The 17,030-nt window shown below is 57.6% G+C and overlaps 2 protein-coding genes across 8 annotated transcripts in view; both read left to right on the forward strand.

Annotated features, from left to right (window-relative positions):
• Positions 1-227: 227 nt before the first annotated feature.
• Positions 228-2,726, forward strand: Zbtb12 (zinc finger and BTB domain containing 12). The gene is made up of 2 exons (XM_050132990.1): positions 228-598; positions 1,055-2,726. Exon 2 carries the CDS (start codon positions 1,075-1,077, stop codon positions 2,452-2,454), a length of 1,380 nt encoding a protein of 459 aa, XP_049988947.1. The 5' UTR covers positions 228-598; positions 1,055-1,074; the 3' UTR covers positions 2,455-2,726.
• Positions 2,727-4,230: 1,504 nt separating this feature from the next.
• Ehmt2 (euchromatic histone lysine methyltransferase 2) overlaps positions 4,231-17,030 on the forward strand; it is a 17,416-nt gene continuing 4,616 nt past the window's right edge. The window contains exons 1-21 of one of the 7 annotated variants that reach the window (XM_050132982.1): positions 4,231-4,381; positions 5,028-5,094; positions 5,206-5,412; positions 5,503-5,759; positions 8,280-8,364; positions 8,463-8,500; positions 8,583-8,732; positions 11,377-11,514; positions 11,597-11,711; positions 11,831-11,932; positions 12,130-12,278; positions 12,374-12,517; positions 12,596-12,831; positions 12,915-13,097; positions 13,179-13,291; positions 13,554-13,660; positions 13,747-13,869; positions 13,955-14,056; positions 14,662-14,766; positions 14,866-15,020; positions 15,103-15,270. In XM_050132982.1, coding sequence (XP_049988939.1) covers positions 4,340-4,381; positions 5,028-5,094; positions 5,206-5,412; positions 5,503-5,759; positions 8,280-8,364; positions 8,463-8,500; positions 8,583-8,732; positions 11,377-11,514; positions 11,597-11,711; positions 11,831-11,932; positions 12,130-12,278; positions 12,374-12,517; positions 12,596-12,831; positions 12,915-13,097; positions 13,179-13,291; positions 13,554-13,660; positions 13,747-13,869; positions 13,955-14,056; positions 14,662-14,766; positions 14,866-15,020; positions 15,103-15,270 — 2,786 coding nt within the window. In that variant the 5' untranslated portion in view covers positions 4,231-4,339. Of the gene's footprint in view, positions 4,382-4,436; positions 5,095-5,205; positions 5,413-5,502; positions 5,760-8,279; positions 8,365-8,462; positions 8,501-8,582; positions 8,733-11,376; positions 11,515-11,596; positions 11,712-11,830; positions 11,933-12,129; positions 12,279-12,373; positions 12,518-12,595; positions 12,832-12,914; positions 13,098-13,178; positions 13,292-13,553; positions 13,661-13,746; positions 13,870-13,954; positions 14,057-14,661; positions 14,767-14,865; positions 15,021-15,102; positions 15,271-17,030 lie in introns of those variants that run through there. The other 6 variants (XM_050132983.1, XM_050132984.1, XM_050132977.1 and 3 more) reach the window with 6 other exon arrangements.

The raw sequence follows: 17,030 nt of genomic DNA on the forward strand, positions 1-17,030 counted from the left end.
GCCTTGCTCTGGAGCAGGTGGCCGCGCAGATTGCGCAGCTCCAGGGGAGCGCGCGCGCTGGGGGGGCGTGGGGCGGGCGGGGCGAGCGGGGGCGCGCAGGGGCGCGGGGGGGGGGTGCTCCGGGAGCCGGGGGCGGGCCTGAGTGCGCGGGCCCTGGCACGCACGCGCAGATGGGCCACGGGCCCCAAAGGCAGAGAGGAGGGGGAGCGTGGAAGGGGGGGGGGAGTGGAGCGTATTTCCGCTCTGGCGGACAAATAATCCTGGCCAAAGGGGAGGCACGACTGTCCAGCCCTTTAACCGCGTGGGGGTGCCGGGGAGGAAAGGGGGGTCGGGGAGGGGGAATCCTGCTCCTTTAATTCCCTCCCCTCTTCCTCCTCCCCGAGTCCTCGCGGACGCTGCGCTGCGCGGGGCCTTGGAACACTCGGCACGAGCTGCCCCCGCCCCTCCCCCTCCCGCCCACGCGGAGCCGGCCCGCGCGCGCGCCCCGTGCACCCCCGCGCCTGCGCGCTGCCCAGGCCCTGCCCGAGTGTGGGGGGCGCCGCCGGCCCCGGGGGGGTGGGGGACCAGGGGGGAAAATCAGCACGCGGAACCGGGCCAGGTGAGAGGCGCGTGCACCCAGGGTCGTGAGTCTGGAGGGGGGGGCGTGCCACGGAGAATCTGCGCGTGGGAGGGGGGCGTGCACGACCTGTCCGGGCGGCGGGAGGACGTGAAAAGGGGGGACTCACAGCAGCGCGCGGCCCGGGCTAGAGGCGAGGCCGGTGAGGAGAGCCTACAACTGGGGGCCACCCCAGAGTGGCAATCCTTGGGTTCCTTACCCCCACCCACCCCTTTCTCCATTCTCCCATGGGCGCGCGGGCCGCGGGACTGGGGGGTGTGGACGCCGCTGCCCCGCCCCCGGGAACCACGCCTCCCTCCTCGGAGGGACCGCGCCTCCTCGGAATTAGGGAAACTGAGGGAGGCGCGCCAAGCCTGGGGAGGTGGGGATGAGGGGTCTAAAGCCTTGGCTTCCGACAGCCAGAGACCTTTGTCTCTGACCGGTTTCCTTCCCACCCAGGGCAGTCCACTCCCGCCACAATGGCCTCTGGGGTGGAAGTCTTGCGTTTCCAGCTGCCTGGCCACGAGGCCGCTACGTTGCGGAACATGAACCAGCTCCGTGCGGAGGAGCGGTTCTGCGACGTGACCATCGTGGCCGACAGCCTCAAATTCCGTGGCCACAAGGTCATCTTGGCCGCCTGCTCACCGTTCCTCCGGGACCAGTTCTTGCTGAACCCCAGCTCGGAGCTGCAGGTCTCGCTGATGCACAGCGCACGCATTGTGGCGGACCTGCTCCTCTCTTGCTACACGGGCGCCCTGGAGTTCGCAGTCAGGGACATCGTCAACTACCTGACGGCTGCCTCCTACCTGCAGATGGAGCACGTGGTGGAGAAATGCCGGAACGCCCTCAGTCAGTTCATTGAGCCCAAAATAGGCCTCAAAGAGGATGGGGTCAGCGAGGCTAGTCTCGTAAGCACCGTCAGTGCCACCAAGTCCCTCCTCCCTCCAGCCAGGACCCCAAAGCCAGCCCCGAAACCCCCGCCCCCACCTCCTCTACCCCCTCCGCTCCTAAGACCGGTGAAGCTGGAGTTTCCGCTGGATGAGGACCTAGAGCTGAAGGCGGAAGACGAGGACGAGGACGAGGATGAGGATGTTTCTGACATCTGCATTGTCAAGGTGGAGTCCGCCCTCGAAGTAGCACACCGGCTCAAACCCCCTGGAGGCCTAGCAGCGGGTCTGGGCATCGGGGCCTCCGTGAGCAGCCACCTCGGGGAGCTGGCCCAGAGTAGCGTGGCCCCCAACACTGTAGCCCCACCGCAAGGTGTGGTGAAGGCCTGCTATAGCCTGTCAGAGGACGCCGAAGGGGAAGGCCTGTTGTTGATCCCAGGAGGCCGGGCCAGTGTGGGGGCCACCTCGGGCCTAGTGGAAGCAGCAGCAGTGGCCATGGCTGCCCGGGGGGCGGGGGGCAGTCTGGGGGCAGGGAGCAGCCGGGGACCCCTGCCCGGGGGCTTCTCAAGTGGAAACCCCTTAAAGAACATCAAATGCACCAAGTGCCCGGAAGTGTTCCAGGGCGTGGAGAAGCTGGTCTTCCACATGCGTGCGCAACATTTCATTTTCATGTGCCCGCGGTGCGGCAAGCAGTTCAACCACAGCAGCAACCTCAACCGCCACATGAACGTGCACCGCGGCGTCAAGTCGCACTCGTGTGGCATCTGCGGCAAGTGCTTCACGCAGAAGTCCACGCTGCACGATCACCTCAACCTGCACTCAGGAGCGCGGCCCTATCGATGCTCCTACTGTGACGTGCGCTTCGCCCACAAGCCAGCCATCAGGCGGCATCTCAAGGAGCAACATGGCAAAACCACAGCCGAGAACGTGCTGGAGGCTGGCGTGGCGGAGATCAACGTCCTCATCCGCTGATGGGCCCGGAGGCTGGGGGTTCCTGGGCCCGGGAGAATTGGGGGGCGGGGTTCTGGGGCAGGCATACATCTTGAGAGAGGCAGATTGGAGAGAAGACCTTGCCTCAAAGAGCAGAAGAAACAGATGGAGCCGGAGACAGGGTTGACAAGGCCGAGGGAATATGGGGTCCCAAAGAAAGATTTCTCTTTTGTAGAGGTGCACGAACAGTGTGGAGGGAGAAAAAAAAAAAAGCAAAGGTGGAAAGTTTGGAGAACAGCTCTTTCCTGGCTAAAGCTGCCCAGGGGGAAGATTCTAGCGTTTCTTGAGGTGGGGTGGGGGCGGGAATTGTGGGGGGATTGGCAGGATGCACTTTTCTTGCTCCTGATTAGAATAGTGCACAGGGAGATGGGAGTTGTAGGGGAAGCAGGTATGAAGTCCCAGAAAAGGACGGGGAGGCGGTTCTTGCATGCTGGGGAAGTGGGACTCCGGAAATGAAAGAAAATCTATGTGCCAGGTAAGAGAAGAGGGTGGGCAACCTGGGTAGGAAATGAGATGAGGGGGTACAATAGCAAGGGCAGTGACTAGTGGAGGGGCGGGGGGCAGGGCACTTAGGAAAAAGGACAGGAGGAAGGCTGATGGGGGGAGGGAGAGGAGTAGAGACTTATACAGTATTTTTTAAGAAAACGTATTTTTTAGGATTTTTTCTGGAGTTCGGGGTTTTAGTTTTTCTTTGTTTTTCCATAAAATAAAAAACAACAAAACTTTTTTTCTTTATGTTCTGGCAACTGCATGTGTATGACTACCCACCATCGACAGCCTCTCCCAGAGCTAAGGACTGTAGCCCCGTGCCAAAAGGAGACCAGCCTCAAGCGGGGAGTAGGGACATGCCAGTGAGCTCCTCTGGTCAGGAACACGCCCTCCTCCAATTGGGCAGCCTTAACACCTAGTGAGGGCATAACCTCTGTGTGGTTTGGTACCAGTGCCAGGCATGAGCCACAGGTGCCAGTGTACCCACTGAGATGGCAGGCAGGCAGGCATCAGTGTCCGAACACGTCTGTCTGTGGCAGAAAGTTCGTGTTTTAAGGAAAGCTGAAAAATCGGCTAAACTTAGCTTCGAATGCCTAGAAGACTACAATTCCCAGAAAGCTCTGAAAAGTTCTTATCCAAAGAGAACTACAGTTCCCATAAGACTTTGAATTGGCCTCGGGCCCAATAACAACTACCTGCCTGTCCAGTAATGTCTGTGAAGCCGTACAGGTATTTTCAGACTTTGGCCAGGACGTAATGCCTGAGGGGATGCTGCCCTGATCAGTGTCAGGGCCGTGCACTTTAATGTGTGTACCGTTCTCTCCTAAACTGTCGGCTAGACATGACCCCCGGCTGCAAAACGTTTGGCAGAAATGGTTACTGTCCACAGACCATAGTCACCCTTGAGGCCGCTGCCTTCAGTTGGCATCTCGTGCACGTCGTGGCGTAACTCGCCTGGCACACACACAAGACATTTGGCCCTCGCCTTTCAGGACGCTGATCCAGAAGGAAGGGTGCCTTCCACGGGCCTGTCGCCCCTTCTCGTGCACTAGGCGCAGCCTCCAGTCGGGTGGCTCAGAACCAGAAAGCTACACACGCAGCAGCTGCAGAGGCTCAGGCTTCACGTGTTAGCAAAACCGGGCGGGGACAGGGAAGCCACAGCCCAGACGCGCCTCGCCCTTCTTCCCCGCAGAGCTGAGCCTAGGAATGAAGGCCCTCTGCCCTGCAGCCCCTAGTTCTGGACCTCCGAGGCCACTCCGGGGGGCAAAAATGGCCAAAAGGCCCGCAGCGGCTCCTTTAAGGCGTCTTGTCGCCCTCCCTCCTTGTCCACGTGACCCGGGGCGGCCGCGCGCCGGCTCGGCCCCCCGCGCAAGCGGCGATGGCGGCGGCGGCGGGAGCTGCTGCGGCGGCGGCCGCCGAGGTGCGGAAGGGGAGGGGGAGAGGCGGGTGCATGCCCGCGCGCGCGCCCGGGGGAAGCGCGCACTCGTGCAATGCTCCGGGGGTGCAACGGGGCCGGGGGGCCCGAGCCGAACTTGCAGCAGACCGGGGGCCCAACACCGGGGGCGGATGAGGGGACCAGGGGGTGGGAGGTGGGGGGAGTGGGCGCCGAGTCGCGCGTGCCGCCGCCCGCGGCCCCTGCGTGGGCGGTGGGCGCCGCGACCCCGGGAGCACGCGCGAGGGGCGCGAGGGGCCGTCCGCCGGGCTGGGGCGCAGCGGGCGTTGCAGGGGTTGGTGGCCGGGGTCCCCGCGGCCTGGGGGACAAAGGGGGAGCGGCGCGTGCAGCCGGGAGGAGGGGGCGGGGCCGGGGCGCGGAGGCCCCGCCCCCTCCCCCTCCTCTGCTGCCGGCCCCAGAGATGCGGGGTCTGCCGAGAGGGAGGGGGCTGATGCGGGCCCGGGGGCGGGGGCGTGCGACCCCCACGGGCGGCCGCGGCCGCGGTCGGGGGGGCGCCCACCGAGGGCGAGGTAGGCCCCGGAGCCTGCTCTCGCTGCCCCGGGCCCAGGCGTCCTGGGCCCCGCAGCTGCCTGCCGGGCTGACGGGCCCTCCGGTTCCTTGTCTCCCCTCCCAGGGGGAGACCCCCGCTGAGATGGGGGCGCTGCTGCTGGAGAAGGAGCCCAGAGGGACGTCCGAGAGAGGTGAGTGAGGCCGGAGCAGGCCCAGCCGGACCGCCACCCTCCCCACCCCCAACCCGGGATCCGGGAGCCTCAGGCCCTGAACTTTTCCTTTTCTCCCCCCGCCCCCCACAGTGCTTGGCTCTTTGGGGGACACCCCTCATAGCGAGGAGACCCTTCCCAAGGCCGACCCCGACTCCCTGGAGCCCGCAGGCCCCCCCTCTCCAGCCTCTGTCACTGTCACCGTCGGCGATGAGGGGGTTGACACCCCAGTGGGGGCCACGCCACTCATCGGGGATGAACCCGAGAGCCTGGAGGGAGATGGGGGCCGAGTCCTGCTGGGTGAGCGGCTGGGGCGAGAGGGAGAGGGGGGTGGAAAAGGACCTTCTGCCCGCTTGCTTACCCTGCTCCCCCTGCCTGCCTCTCTTCTAGGCCACGCCACAAAGTCATTCCCCTCTTCCCCCAGCAAGGGGGGTGCCTGTCCCAGTCGGGCTAAAATGTCAATGACTGGGGCCGGAAAGTCCCCCCCCTCGGTCCAGAGTTTGGCCATGAGGCTGTTGAGCATGCCCGGGGCCCAGGGAACTGCAGCTGCTGGGCCTGAACCCCCTCCGGCAACAACCGCCGGCCAGGAGGGGCAGCCCAAAGTGCACCGAGCCCGGAAAACCATGTCCAAGCCTGGCAACGGACAGGTGAGATTGTGGAGGTTGGGTGGAGAGAATGGGGAATCTCTGGATGGGCTTTTTTTTTTTTTTTTTTTTTTTTTTTTGGGTTTGNGACCCCCTACAGGTGCTTAGGATTCCTGGGCCTGCTTAGAGAAAGAGAGGAGACTTGGGAAAAAAAGGAAATTTTTTTTTTTTTTTTTTTTTGGCTTTGTTTTTGTTGTTGGTTTTTTTTTTTTTTTTTCGTCTCCTTCCGGGATTTAGCCTTGGGCCTCCTGTATTCAGATTTTTTTTTCGAATTTACCAATAGGCTACCAAGTGTCAGATGTTGGGCTGGGCTTCATCTGTGACCGGAGTAATTGCTGGCTTCCTGGAGTTTGTGTTCTTGGGGGAGGGGCGGCCAGAGAGGAGACTGACAGATGCAGAGTTAATTATATAGTTATTGTCCTAATTACTCTTGCCAAAACGACTCTGCGGGCTCAGCCTTCTCTCCCTTCTACCTCTGATAGTCCTTGGGGAGCTTTTCCCAGTTTTTGAGACCACTCTTACACGGCCTGAAGTTTTTACTGGGACCCCTCCCCTGGGTAGGCCACCAGTCTGACAGTGGGAGTGGCCAGAGCACAGAGCACAGAATCGGACTATCAAGGTTTAAAGGGCTCCTCTGTCTAGGTGTGGTTTGTGTACCCTAGGCTGGGTCTTGCTTTGTTGTTTTGGAGGGTTTTATTGTTGTTGGAGGTGGTTGTTTATTTTTATTTATATATATGTGTGTGTGTTTTTATTTATATATGTGTGTGTGTGTGTGTGTATTTAAGTGTAAAAGTATAACAGGATCTCAACTGTATTGCCCTGGCTGGCCTTGCACTTACTGTAGAGATCAAACTGGCCTTTAACGCACATATCCAGCTTGCTCTGCCTCCCAAGTCTGGGGCTGCGGGTGTATGCCCCCAACCTATTATTATTTTATTTTTGCCTTTGAGGTGGTCTTACGTAACATAGGCTGCCTGGACTTGGTGTGATTGCAAGGTTTAGTCCCGAACCACCCCACCCAGGTGTTTCGTTGTAATTTTTTTTAACTACTTTTTTTTTTTTTTTTTTTTTTTTTGATTTTCGAGACAGGGTTTCTCTGTAGTTTTTGGTGTCTGTCCTGGAACTAGCTCTTGTAGACCAGGCTGGCCTCGAACTCAGAGATCCGCCTGCCTCTGCCTCCCAAGTGCTGGGATTAAAGGCGTGCGCCACCACCGCCAGGCAAACTACATAATTTTTATGTATGTGGGTATTTTACCTGCCTTGTGTGCCTGGTGCCCTCCGAGGCTAGAAGAGGGCAGTGGGTTCCCTGGAGCTGGAGTCTGAAGCCGTTGTGAGCTGCGTGTGGTTGCTAGGAACTGAACCTAGGTCCTCCACAAGAGCAGCAAGTGCACTTAACCCCTGAGCCAACTCTCCCACCCTGTCTTCTGTTTCTGAGAAAGCTATGACCTCATCAGGGTGTCATTGTTCTTCTCTGGTACGGGAAGTCCGTGTTTGCTCGGGGCCCCTCATATAAAATTATGAGCGCAGTCGGGGAAGAGGCCAAGTGATCTCGATATTTGCATATGACTTACACACATCTTCCTTGTAGTTTAGGTCCACTGTAGGTGATTAGTTAATGTGACTGCATCAGTAGTCCTTAAGATTGTTTGGGTGTAGACACAGCTTTCAAGAATGTGCATGGTGGGGAGGGGGGTGGAGGACAGAGGGCATCTCTGTGGAGCCTGGTCTCTTCACTTTTCCATGGGACCCAGGAATCAGCCTGAAGCTGTAGGGTTTGCTCATCAACCCCCCCTGCCCACTGAGCCACAGTGTCGTCGTATTTCTTTTTGTTTTTGGTGTTGTTGCTCTGCCGCTGGAGAGCTACCCGATGGTTGAGAGCACTAGAACTGTTCTTGCCCAGGACTCTGGCTCAGATCCCAGCGTCACCTGGCAGCGCACAGCCACCTGTAACTTCAGCTTCAGGGGCTCGAATGCTGCCTTCTAGTCTTCAAAGGCTCCTGCACACAGGGAGCGCTGAAACTCACAGAAACGTGAAAATAAGTAAAAAATAATATTTTGACTCCACATTGGAGACCTCTGGGTTTCTGTTCACATTTTCTTCCTATATCAACCTACTGATTTTTTTCATTAATAATTTTAGCAGGCAGCAGTCATACATACTTTAAATCCCAGCATTTGGGAGGTAGAATCAGGAGGATCTCAGTGAGCTTTGGGACAATCTGATCCACATAGTAAGGTCCAGGGCAGCTAGAGCCAGCTACCCAGTGACATGTGACGCCTGTCTTAAAAAAAAAAAAAGGAAATTTTTTTTTTTTTTTTTTTTTGAGACAGGGTTTCTCTGTGGCTTTGGAGCCTGTCCTGGAACTAGCTCTTGTAGACCAGGCTGGTCTTGAACTCACAGAGATCCGCCTGCCTCTGCCTCCCGAGTGCTGGGATTAAAGGCGTGTACCACCACTGCCCGCCGCAGGTTTCCTTTTTAAGGGTGAGTAATAATCTGACTGAAAGTTGTCCTTCCTGCTCCAGCCCCCCGTCCCTGAGAAGCGGCCCCCTGAAGTACAACATTTCCGCATGAGTGACGACATGCACTCTCTGGGGAAGGTGACCCCAGGTTAGTCACCCCTACACCTCTCTGTACACACTCCCTGTGGCTTGCAGTATTCTGTCCCAGGGGTTACGAGTTCTGTCCTCGCTTTTCTGTCTTTCCAGATGTGGCCAAAAGGAGGAAGCTGAACTCTGGCAGCCTGGTAAGCTGGAGAGGAAGACCTGGGGGTGGGGGTGGGTGTCGGGGGCAGGGCAGCAGCCTCAGACTTTGTCATCTTTCTCTAGTCGGAGGACTTTGCCCGGGGCTCAGGAGATGTGACCCTGGAGAAAGGAGAGCCCAGGCCGCTGGAGGAGTGGGAGACAGTGGTGGGTGATGACTTCAGCCTCTACTATGACTCTTACTCCGTGGATGAGCGAGTGGATTCAGACAGCAAGGTGTGCTGGCCCAGCTGGCTCCCCAGCTTCCCTCTGCCTTCCCGTCTGTCCTCCACTGTGTGGTCTGCAGCCATTTCTTGCATCCCACCCCCAATCCCAGCTCTACCCCTCTGTCCATCACGACCTCCCTGTACTGTGAAGGCTCTTTTGTTTCTTTTCGGCTTATTTATTGATCATTTTGGTGGTGCTTTTTTTTGTTTTGGCTGGTTTTGTTTGACAGAGTCTCACCATGTAGCCCATGCTGGCCTGGAAACCCAGCTAACGTCCAACTCTAGCAATCTGCCTGCCTCTGCCTCCTCAGTGTTGGGATGGAAGAGGACTTCCTGAGGGGCATGGTTCTCTGCTCCACGTAGGCCCTGGGGATTTTTTTCTCTCTCTATTTTTTCCCCCTTTGGTTTTTTTTTAGAGACAGGGTTTCTCTGTATCTCTGGTTGTCCTGAAACTCAACTCTAGACCAGGCTGCCCTTGAACTCACAGAAATCTCTCTGCCTCCTTGAGTGTTGGGATTAAAGGAGTGTGCCACCACACCCGGCTGGATTTTATCTCTCTTAGTACTGGGTCTCCTGTTTTAGACTTATATCCCCAGTGTTTGAGGTTGAAGTTAGGGGTCTATGTCACCAAGGTGGGAGCACTTGGCTTTTCTCTCTGAAGTCTGGGGATCCAGCTCTGATCGGACACCGGAGCTGCAATCTCTTTATCCACTGAAGTATCTCTGCTTCCTCTTTTACTTTTTTTCTAGCTCTTTGGTTTTTCAGGACGAGTTTCTCTGTGTAGCCCTGGCTGTCCTGGAACTCACTGTATAGACCAGGCTGGCCCTGAACTCAGAGATTCCCCTGCCTCTGCCTCCCGAGTGCCGCCATCTCCTGGCTTTGTGTTCGTTTTTATTTATTTGCCACTTTGCTGTAGAAACTTTCCACTGAACACAGAAGGGAGCGGTGGACCCCAGCACACAGCTACTGCCCCCCTCGTACACACAACTCGGCAAGCAAGTCTCAGTGTCGCGTTCGTGTAGACGAGACCCCTCTTGGCAGCTCTAAACAGGCCTATGTTTTAGTTTTGCCAAATTTGGGATTCAACTTGGGGCTTCACTGGGTGAGCAAGCTCTAGGCTGCTTTTTAGGTGATCAGGTTCTTTGCTAGGGCGACCAGGACTGGCCTTGAATTTACTCGTTGTAATCCTCCTGCTTCAGCCTCCTGCATAACTGGTATTATACGCTGTATCACCGGTTTTGTCTTTCATTTTGAGACAGGGTCCCAGTATGTACCCCTATTTGGCCTCAAAATGACCAGAGGTCCTTCTGTCTTTTTCTGCCTCTGCTTGGAGTGCTGGGATTAAAGGGGTGCTTCCCCCGCCCCTTGGGGGCAGTTGAGAAGGTTTCAGTTTGTATCTTAGGCTGGCCTTGAACTTAGTTCCTCCTGTCTGTGGCCCCACCCTATCCCCAGTGCTAGGATGACAGGAGCTTGTCGACACTTATAAAACCGTTTCTCAGCGATTACCTGGTGAAAGCAAGTGAGTTTTACAGGACTTCACCTGGCTCAGTGGGGGCCGAATGTCTTTGGCCTTTCTGTTTGTGAATGATTAAGCTGTTCATAGTTCTAGGCGCTGATTCCCTCAAGTTCCTCAACGCTGTTTGTCTCAGGATGCAATCTCGAGGACCCCAGGCTGGACTCAAATTTGCTACATAGCCAGGGATAATCCTGCGCCTCTGGGGGTTTTGTTGTCTTAATGTAATGTAAGAGTGTTTTCCCTGCACGCGCGTGTTGTGCCAAGTGCGTGACTGATGCCCTTGAAGTTGGAAGAGCTTTGGATGCCCTGGGACCAGAGTCACAGACAGTCGTGAGCCACCGGTTGGGTGCTGGAACTGAACCCAGGTCTGCTAAGCCCCCCGAGCTTCTGGTCTTCCTGACTCTGTGTCCCACGCGCTTGTCCCACAGGTATATGCTGCTTTTGTTCCTTCTTTTTTTTTTTTTTTTGGTTTTTCGAGACAGGGTTTCTCTGTGGTTTTGGAGCCTGTCCTGGCACTAGCTCTTGTAGACCAGGCTGGTCTGGAACTCACAGAGATCCGCCTGCCTGGATTAAAGGGATTAAAGGTGTGCGCCACCACCGCCCGGCTCCTTTTGCTTTTGTTTTTTTAGCTAGAAAATTTGGAAGTGGGTGCCAGCGCTCTTTCCCATCACTTGTCATTGGACATTTGGTCATTTCTCTTACTCTTAAATGTTGACATACTCCAGAGGCAACGGTGGTTGGATCTCTGAGTTCCAGGACAATCAGGACTACCCAGTGAGACCCTGTCTCCAAAGAAACTAAAAGAAAACATTGCCAATAGGCCTGTGGTGCCCGGTGATGGCAGCCTGACCCCTTTGTTAGAAAACAACTCGTTAGCTTTTTAGATAGCAGTTTTGTTGCCATGAGTTGTCATGTCTATTTGTGTGTTTCACAAAACCGGCCCTTTTCACTGCCGTGAAGTGTTATATACCTGTCTTTATCCAACCCGATCTGCCTCCTGCCCACATCCACCACCTCCAGCAACCTTACCCGGCCGTGCGGTGGTGGTGATGGGGCCTTAGGATTCCCTGTGTCTTGCTCTCCACGGAGATAGCTGCAGTTAGTTTGCTGTTCTCCCAGCCTGGTTTTTCTCTTTCAGTCTGAAGTTGAAGCTCTAGCTGAACAATTGAGTGAAGAGGAGGAGGAGGAAGAAGAAGAGGAAGAAGAGGAGGAGGAAGAGGAAGAGGAGGAGGAGGAAGAGGAGGAAGACGAGGAGTCAGGCAATCAGTCAGACAGGGTGAGAGTGGAGACTGGCCTGCCTGGAGGAGCAGAGAGCTGTTGGGAGCTGGAGTAGACTCCCGAGCCTTCCTCTTCCACAGAGTGGCTCTAGTGGCCGGCGCAAGGCCAAGAAGAAATGGCGAAAAGACAGCCCCTGGGTGAAGCCGTCGAGGAAAAGGCGGAAGCGAGAGCCTCCGAGGGCCAAGGAGCCAAGAGGTGAGAGGGCTCCTCCGCTCCTCTCCAGATGCTCGTGCATGCTCACCGTGTCCACCGCATGTGCGTACGTGCCCAGGCCCCATGAGCCCCCACTCTCACTCTCTCTGTCTCTGTGTCAGGAGTGAATGGTGTGGGCTCCTCAGGGCCCAGTGAGTACATGGAGGTCCCTCTGGGGTCCCTGGAGCTGCCCAGCGAGGGGACCCTCTCCCCCAACCACGCTGGTAATTAATTGCCAACTGCCGGGGCAGGGAGCCACTAGGGGTGCCCACGGGGGTGGAGGGAAATCCTTCCAGAGCTGGGGTATCCATTCCAGGCTTTAGGGTTCTAGAATGTAACGGGGCAGCTGGGTGGGAAGGAGGGAACCCTTCTGGTGGGTGAGGGGCCAGGCCTTCATCGCCTCTGTTTCTTCCTGTCCAAGGGGTGTCCAATGACACGTCTTCCCTGGAGACAGAGCGCGGGTTCGAGGAGCTGCCCCTCTGCAGCTGCCGCATGGAGGCGCCCAAGATAGACCGCATCAGTGAGAGAGCGGGGCACAAGTGCATGGCCACCGAAAGTGTGGACGGAGAGGTGGGCTGGGGTGCTGGCTGGGGGAGCAGCAGGCGTGAGGAGAGCCAGCTCTGGCCCTGGCCTCATTGTAATGCCCTCCCCCTCCTTCCCCGCAGCTGTCGGGTTGCAACGCCGCCATCCTCAAGCGGGAGACTATGCGGCCCTCTAGCCGAGTGGCCCTGATGGTACTCTGTGAGGCCCATCGAGCCCGAATGGTCAAGCACCATTGCTGCCCAGGCTGTGGCTACTTCTGCACAGCAGTGAGTGACCACTGGGGTGGGCGGGTGGCCTGATGGGGAGAGAGCTCAGAGACTCACTGCCTTCTCCCTGTTCCCCAGGGTACCTTCCTGGAATGCCACCCTGACTTCCGAGTAACCCACCGCTTCCATAAGGCCTGTGTGTCCCAGCTCAACGGGATGGTCTTCTGCCCCCACTGTGGAGAGGATGCTTCAGAGGCCCAGGAGGTGACCATTCCCCGGGGCGATGGGGGAACCCCTCCAGCCGGCACTGCAGCTCCTGCCCCGCTGCCCCTGGCACAGGATGCCCCAGGGCGAGCAGATACCTCCCAACCCAGGTATTGGCCTCCCTCCCTCGCCCTCCTGCCTCATCTCCCATTCCATCTGCCCTGCCCCCAGACCTTAGAACCTTCTCCCACAGTGCCCGAATGCGAGGGCATGGAGAGCCCCGGCGCCCACCCTGTGACCCCCTGACCGACACCATCGACAGCTCGGGGCCTTCGCTAACCCTGCCTAACGGGGGCTGCCTCTCAGCTGTGGGTCTGCCCCCAGGGCCCGGCCGGGAAGCCCTGGAGAAGGCCTTGGTCATCCAGGAGTCAGAGAGGTGAGTCGGTGCTGTTCCAGGGTGTCGATCAGCACAGGGCCAGAGAAACGGGTGCTGCGGGTGGCGCTCATGTCTGAGCAGCCCACCTTCTCCTCCACCACCCCCCGGCAGGCGGAAGAAGCTTCGTTTCCACCCACGGCAGCTGTACCTGTCGGTGAAGCAGGGAGAACTGCAGAAGGTCATCCTCATGCTGCGTGAGTCCTCGGGAAGCCACGTGGTGCGGAGCACTGTTGGGTGGTCGTGTGCATAGCTCCCATAGGCTTTCTGTAGGGAGGCCGAGTGCTTCCTCCAGTGCGGGGCAGTCCTGATCCTGGAAGCCTGCCTGGAGGCAGCGCTGCCTCCCTTCACTTACCTTCATCCCCTGGAGGCAACACCACCTCACCCCTTCTCTTACCCTCGTCTCCTGGAGGCAGCACCGCCTCACCCCTTCTCTTACCGTCATCCCTCTCCCTGCAGTTGACAACCTGGACCCCAACTTCCAGAGCGACCAGCAGAGCAAGCGCACGCCCCTGCATGCGGCTGCGCAGAAGGGGTCCGTGGAGATCTGTCACGTGCTGCTGCAGGTGAGTCATCGTGCCCCTGCCCTGTCCAGCCATCTTCCCCTCCCCAGCACCCCTCCCTGGTGCCAGCCCTCGTGCCCTCTCCGCAGGCAGGAGCCAACATCAACGCCGTGGACAAGCAGCAGCGCACCCCGCTGATGGAGGCCGTGGTGAACAACCACCTGGAGGTGGCGCGGTACATGGTGCAGCTGGGGGGCTGCGTCTACAGCAAGGTAGCAGGGCTGGAGGGCAGCCGGTGAGGGGGGAAGACTGGTGTGGGTGCCCGCCCGAGGGCTCACTGGCTCATGTCTCCCTCAGGAAGAGGATGGCTCCACCTGTCTCCACCATGCAGCCAAAATTGGGAACTTGGAGATGGTCAGCCTGCTGCTGAGCACAGGGCAGGTGGACGTCAACGCGCAGGTCAGCAGCCTGGCTGCCCTCCATCTGACTGTTGACCCCTCCTTCCTCCTCCTCCTCTATCTGACTGCTGACCCCCTCCTTCCTTCTCCTCCCTCTGACTGCTGACCCCTCCTCCTCCATCTGACTGCTGACCCCTCCTCCTCCATCTGACTGCTGACCCCCTCCTCCCTCCTCCATCTGACTGCTGACCCCTCCCTCCTCCATCTGACTGCTGACCCCCTCCTTCCTCCTCCATCTGACTGCTGACCCCCTCCTACTGCCTCCCATTGTCTATATATTGGTTCCCTTCTCCTGTCTTTGCCTCATGAAACTCTGAGTTCCCCCCTTTGTCCCTGAAAGTGTTGAGTGAGCGTCCCTGTGAATGTGTGGGAGAGCGTGCTTCTGCGCTACCCCATCTCCTGCCTTTGGCTGTCCCCAAGGAAGTGCTCCCTCCTGAGTTCATGTCTTCTAGCCAGCAAGGCCGGGCCCTCATTCCTGTCTTTCTCCCCTCCCTCAGGACAGCGGGGGCTGGACGCCCATCCCTCATTCCTGTCTTCCTCCCCTCCCTCAGGACAGTGGGGGCTGGACGCCCATCCCTCATTTTCCTGTCTTTCCTCCTCCCTCAGGACAGCGGGGGCTGGACGCCCATCATCTGGGCAGCCGAGCACAAGCACATTGACGTGATCCGGATGCTGCTGACCCGTGGTGCCGACGTCACCCTCACTGACAATGTGAGGGACTCTAGGGCGCTGAGAGGGCTGGTGGCGGGTGCCGTGGGACCGCAGTGCAGGGATTCAGATGACTGCCGTCTCCGCCCCTTGCTCCCACAGGAGGAGAACATCTGCTTACACTGGGCCTCCTTCACGGGCAGCGCCGCCATTGCCGAGGTCCTCCTGAACGCCCGGTGTGACCTCCATGCTGTCAACTACCACGGGGACACGCCCCTGCACATCGCTGCCAGGGAGAGCTACCACGACTGTGTTCTGTAAGCCCAGCTTCCCCAGCCCCTGGCACCCATCCCGCTGCCCAGTTTCTGACCCAGGCGTGGTCTTTCTGCCATTCCTCAGGTTGTTCCTGTCTCGCGGAGCCAACCCCGAGCTCCGGAACAAGGAAGGGGACACGGCGTGGGACCTGACCCCGGAGCGCTCTGATGTGTGGTTCGCACTGCAGCTCAATCGCAAGCTTCGACTCGGGGTAGGGAACCGAGCTGTCCGCACCGAGAAGATCATCTGCCGGTGAGTGTGGCCCTGGCATCTGTGACGGCCACCGCCTCTCATTGTCCCAGTCCCAGCACCCTTCCAAGGCCCAGGAAGTCCCAGGAATTGCTAGAACTCTCTTGCCAGGGGGCAGATGGCAATAAAGGGCTCTGTCAGTGAGACCCTAGGAGGAGGGAGCCTGCTGCCACCCTAACAAACTGACTTCAGTCCCTGGACCCACGTGACAGATGGGAAGCAGCTCCTCCAAGTTGTCCCATGACCTAGAGACCTGCAGCATGGCACACTCACACAGCTCAACCTGTAATCCCAGCACTCAGGTCTCTGTGCATCTGAGGCCGCCTGGTTTGTGTCTATATCCTGAGTTCCAGGCCAGTGAGAGCCACCTTAACTTAGAGAGAGAGAGAGAGAGAGAAGCAGGGAAAAGGTAAATTCGAGAGAGAAGACATGTGTTCCAAACCCTGGAGGTGTCTGAGGCAGGAAGATTGAGTTTGAGGCCAGACATCCAAGTTAAGAATTTCAAACCAGGCAGTGGTGGCACACACCTTTAATCCCAGCACTCAGGAGGCAGAGGCAACTGGATCTTCGAGTTGAAGGCTGGCCTGGTCTATAGAGTTAGTTCTAGGACAGCCAGGGCTACAGAGAAACCCTGTCAGGAAAAGACAAACAAACAAAAAACCCAAGATTTTCATAGGGTAGCAGGGTATGACCTGCAGCCCCTCCTATTCTCACACCGAGGCAGGAAGATCCTACCTTTTAAGCCTGGAGGTTGGAGAGCAGCCTTCGTAGCATGAGACTCACGCTTAAGAGAAAGGAAAAGAAAAAAAAAAAAAAGCCCCAGCCACGACCAGTCTGAGGTGGCTCAGCTGCCTACTGCACTTGCTGTGTAGATAGCTGAGTTCAAGCCCGGAACCCACTGTGGGAGAGAACCACCTCCTGAAGGCTGTGCTTTGAGCGTCACCTGTAAGCTGTATCGTGTGTATGCCCACCCACCCCCACGCGCACACACACAATAAGGTTTAAACTAAAAATTTTCAAGCCAGGTGTGGTGCACGCCTTCAATCCCACCACTTGAGAGGTAGAGGCAGCTGATCTCTGAGTTCCAGAACTACATACTGAGACCCCAACTCCAAAAAAGCAGGTGGAAGGACGCTACAGTGGGAACCTTTAAGACTCGCTGTGTGGCCCTAGCGGTCCTGGGACTCGCTCTGTAGACCAGAATGGCCTCAAACTCAGAAATCCGTCTGCTTCTGCCTCAAAGCACTGGGGCTAAAAGGTGTGAGCCACCACACCCAGAAGGACTGGTGACCTTTAATGGCAGTACTTGGAAGACAGAGGCAGATGGGTCTCTGAGTTCTAGGATAGCCAGGGCTACCTACATATGAGACTTTTATCTCCAAAAAAAATAAAAGGAGGACTAGAGTGGTAGCTAAGTGGTTAAGAGCACTGGCTGCTCTTGTAGAGGACCCAGGTTCCATTCCCAGCCCCCATATGGTGACTGGAACCATCTGTAACTCCAGTTCCAGAGGATCCATGCCGTCTTCTGACCTTTGTGGTCACCAGGCTTGCACACGGTGCACATACTTATATGCAGGTGCAATGTTAATACATATAAAACAAGCTTTTTAACAATTAAAAAAAAACTTTTTCCAGATGAACAGATGCTTAAGCTTGTGACACAGGTGTGCCCTGTGCAGGCTGGGTGTGGTGGTGCACACCTACTCACAGCAGGCCTGCCCTGTGCAGGCTGAGTGTGGTGGTGCACACCTACTCACAGCAGG

Source organism: Alexandromys fortis, unplaced genomic scaffold (assembly GCF_014885135.2).
Source record: "Alexandromys fortis isolate MF-2015 unplaced genomic scaffold, M_Fortis_MF-2015_v1.1 scaffold_489, whole genome shotgun sequence".
Taxonomy (NCBI): domain Eukaryota; kingdom Metazoa; phylum Chordata; class Mammalia; order Rodentia; family Cricetidae; genus Alexandromys; species Alexandromys fortis.

Coding starts and splice junctions, on each gene's coding strand:
- Zbtb12 (XM_050132990.1), top strand. CDS start 1,075: ATGGCCTCTGGGGTGGAAGTCTTGCGTTTCCAGCTGCCTGGCCACGAG.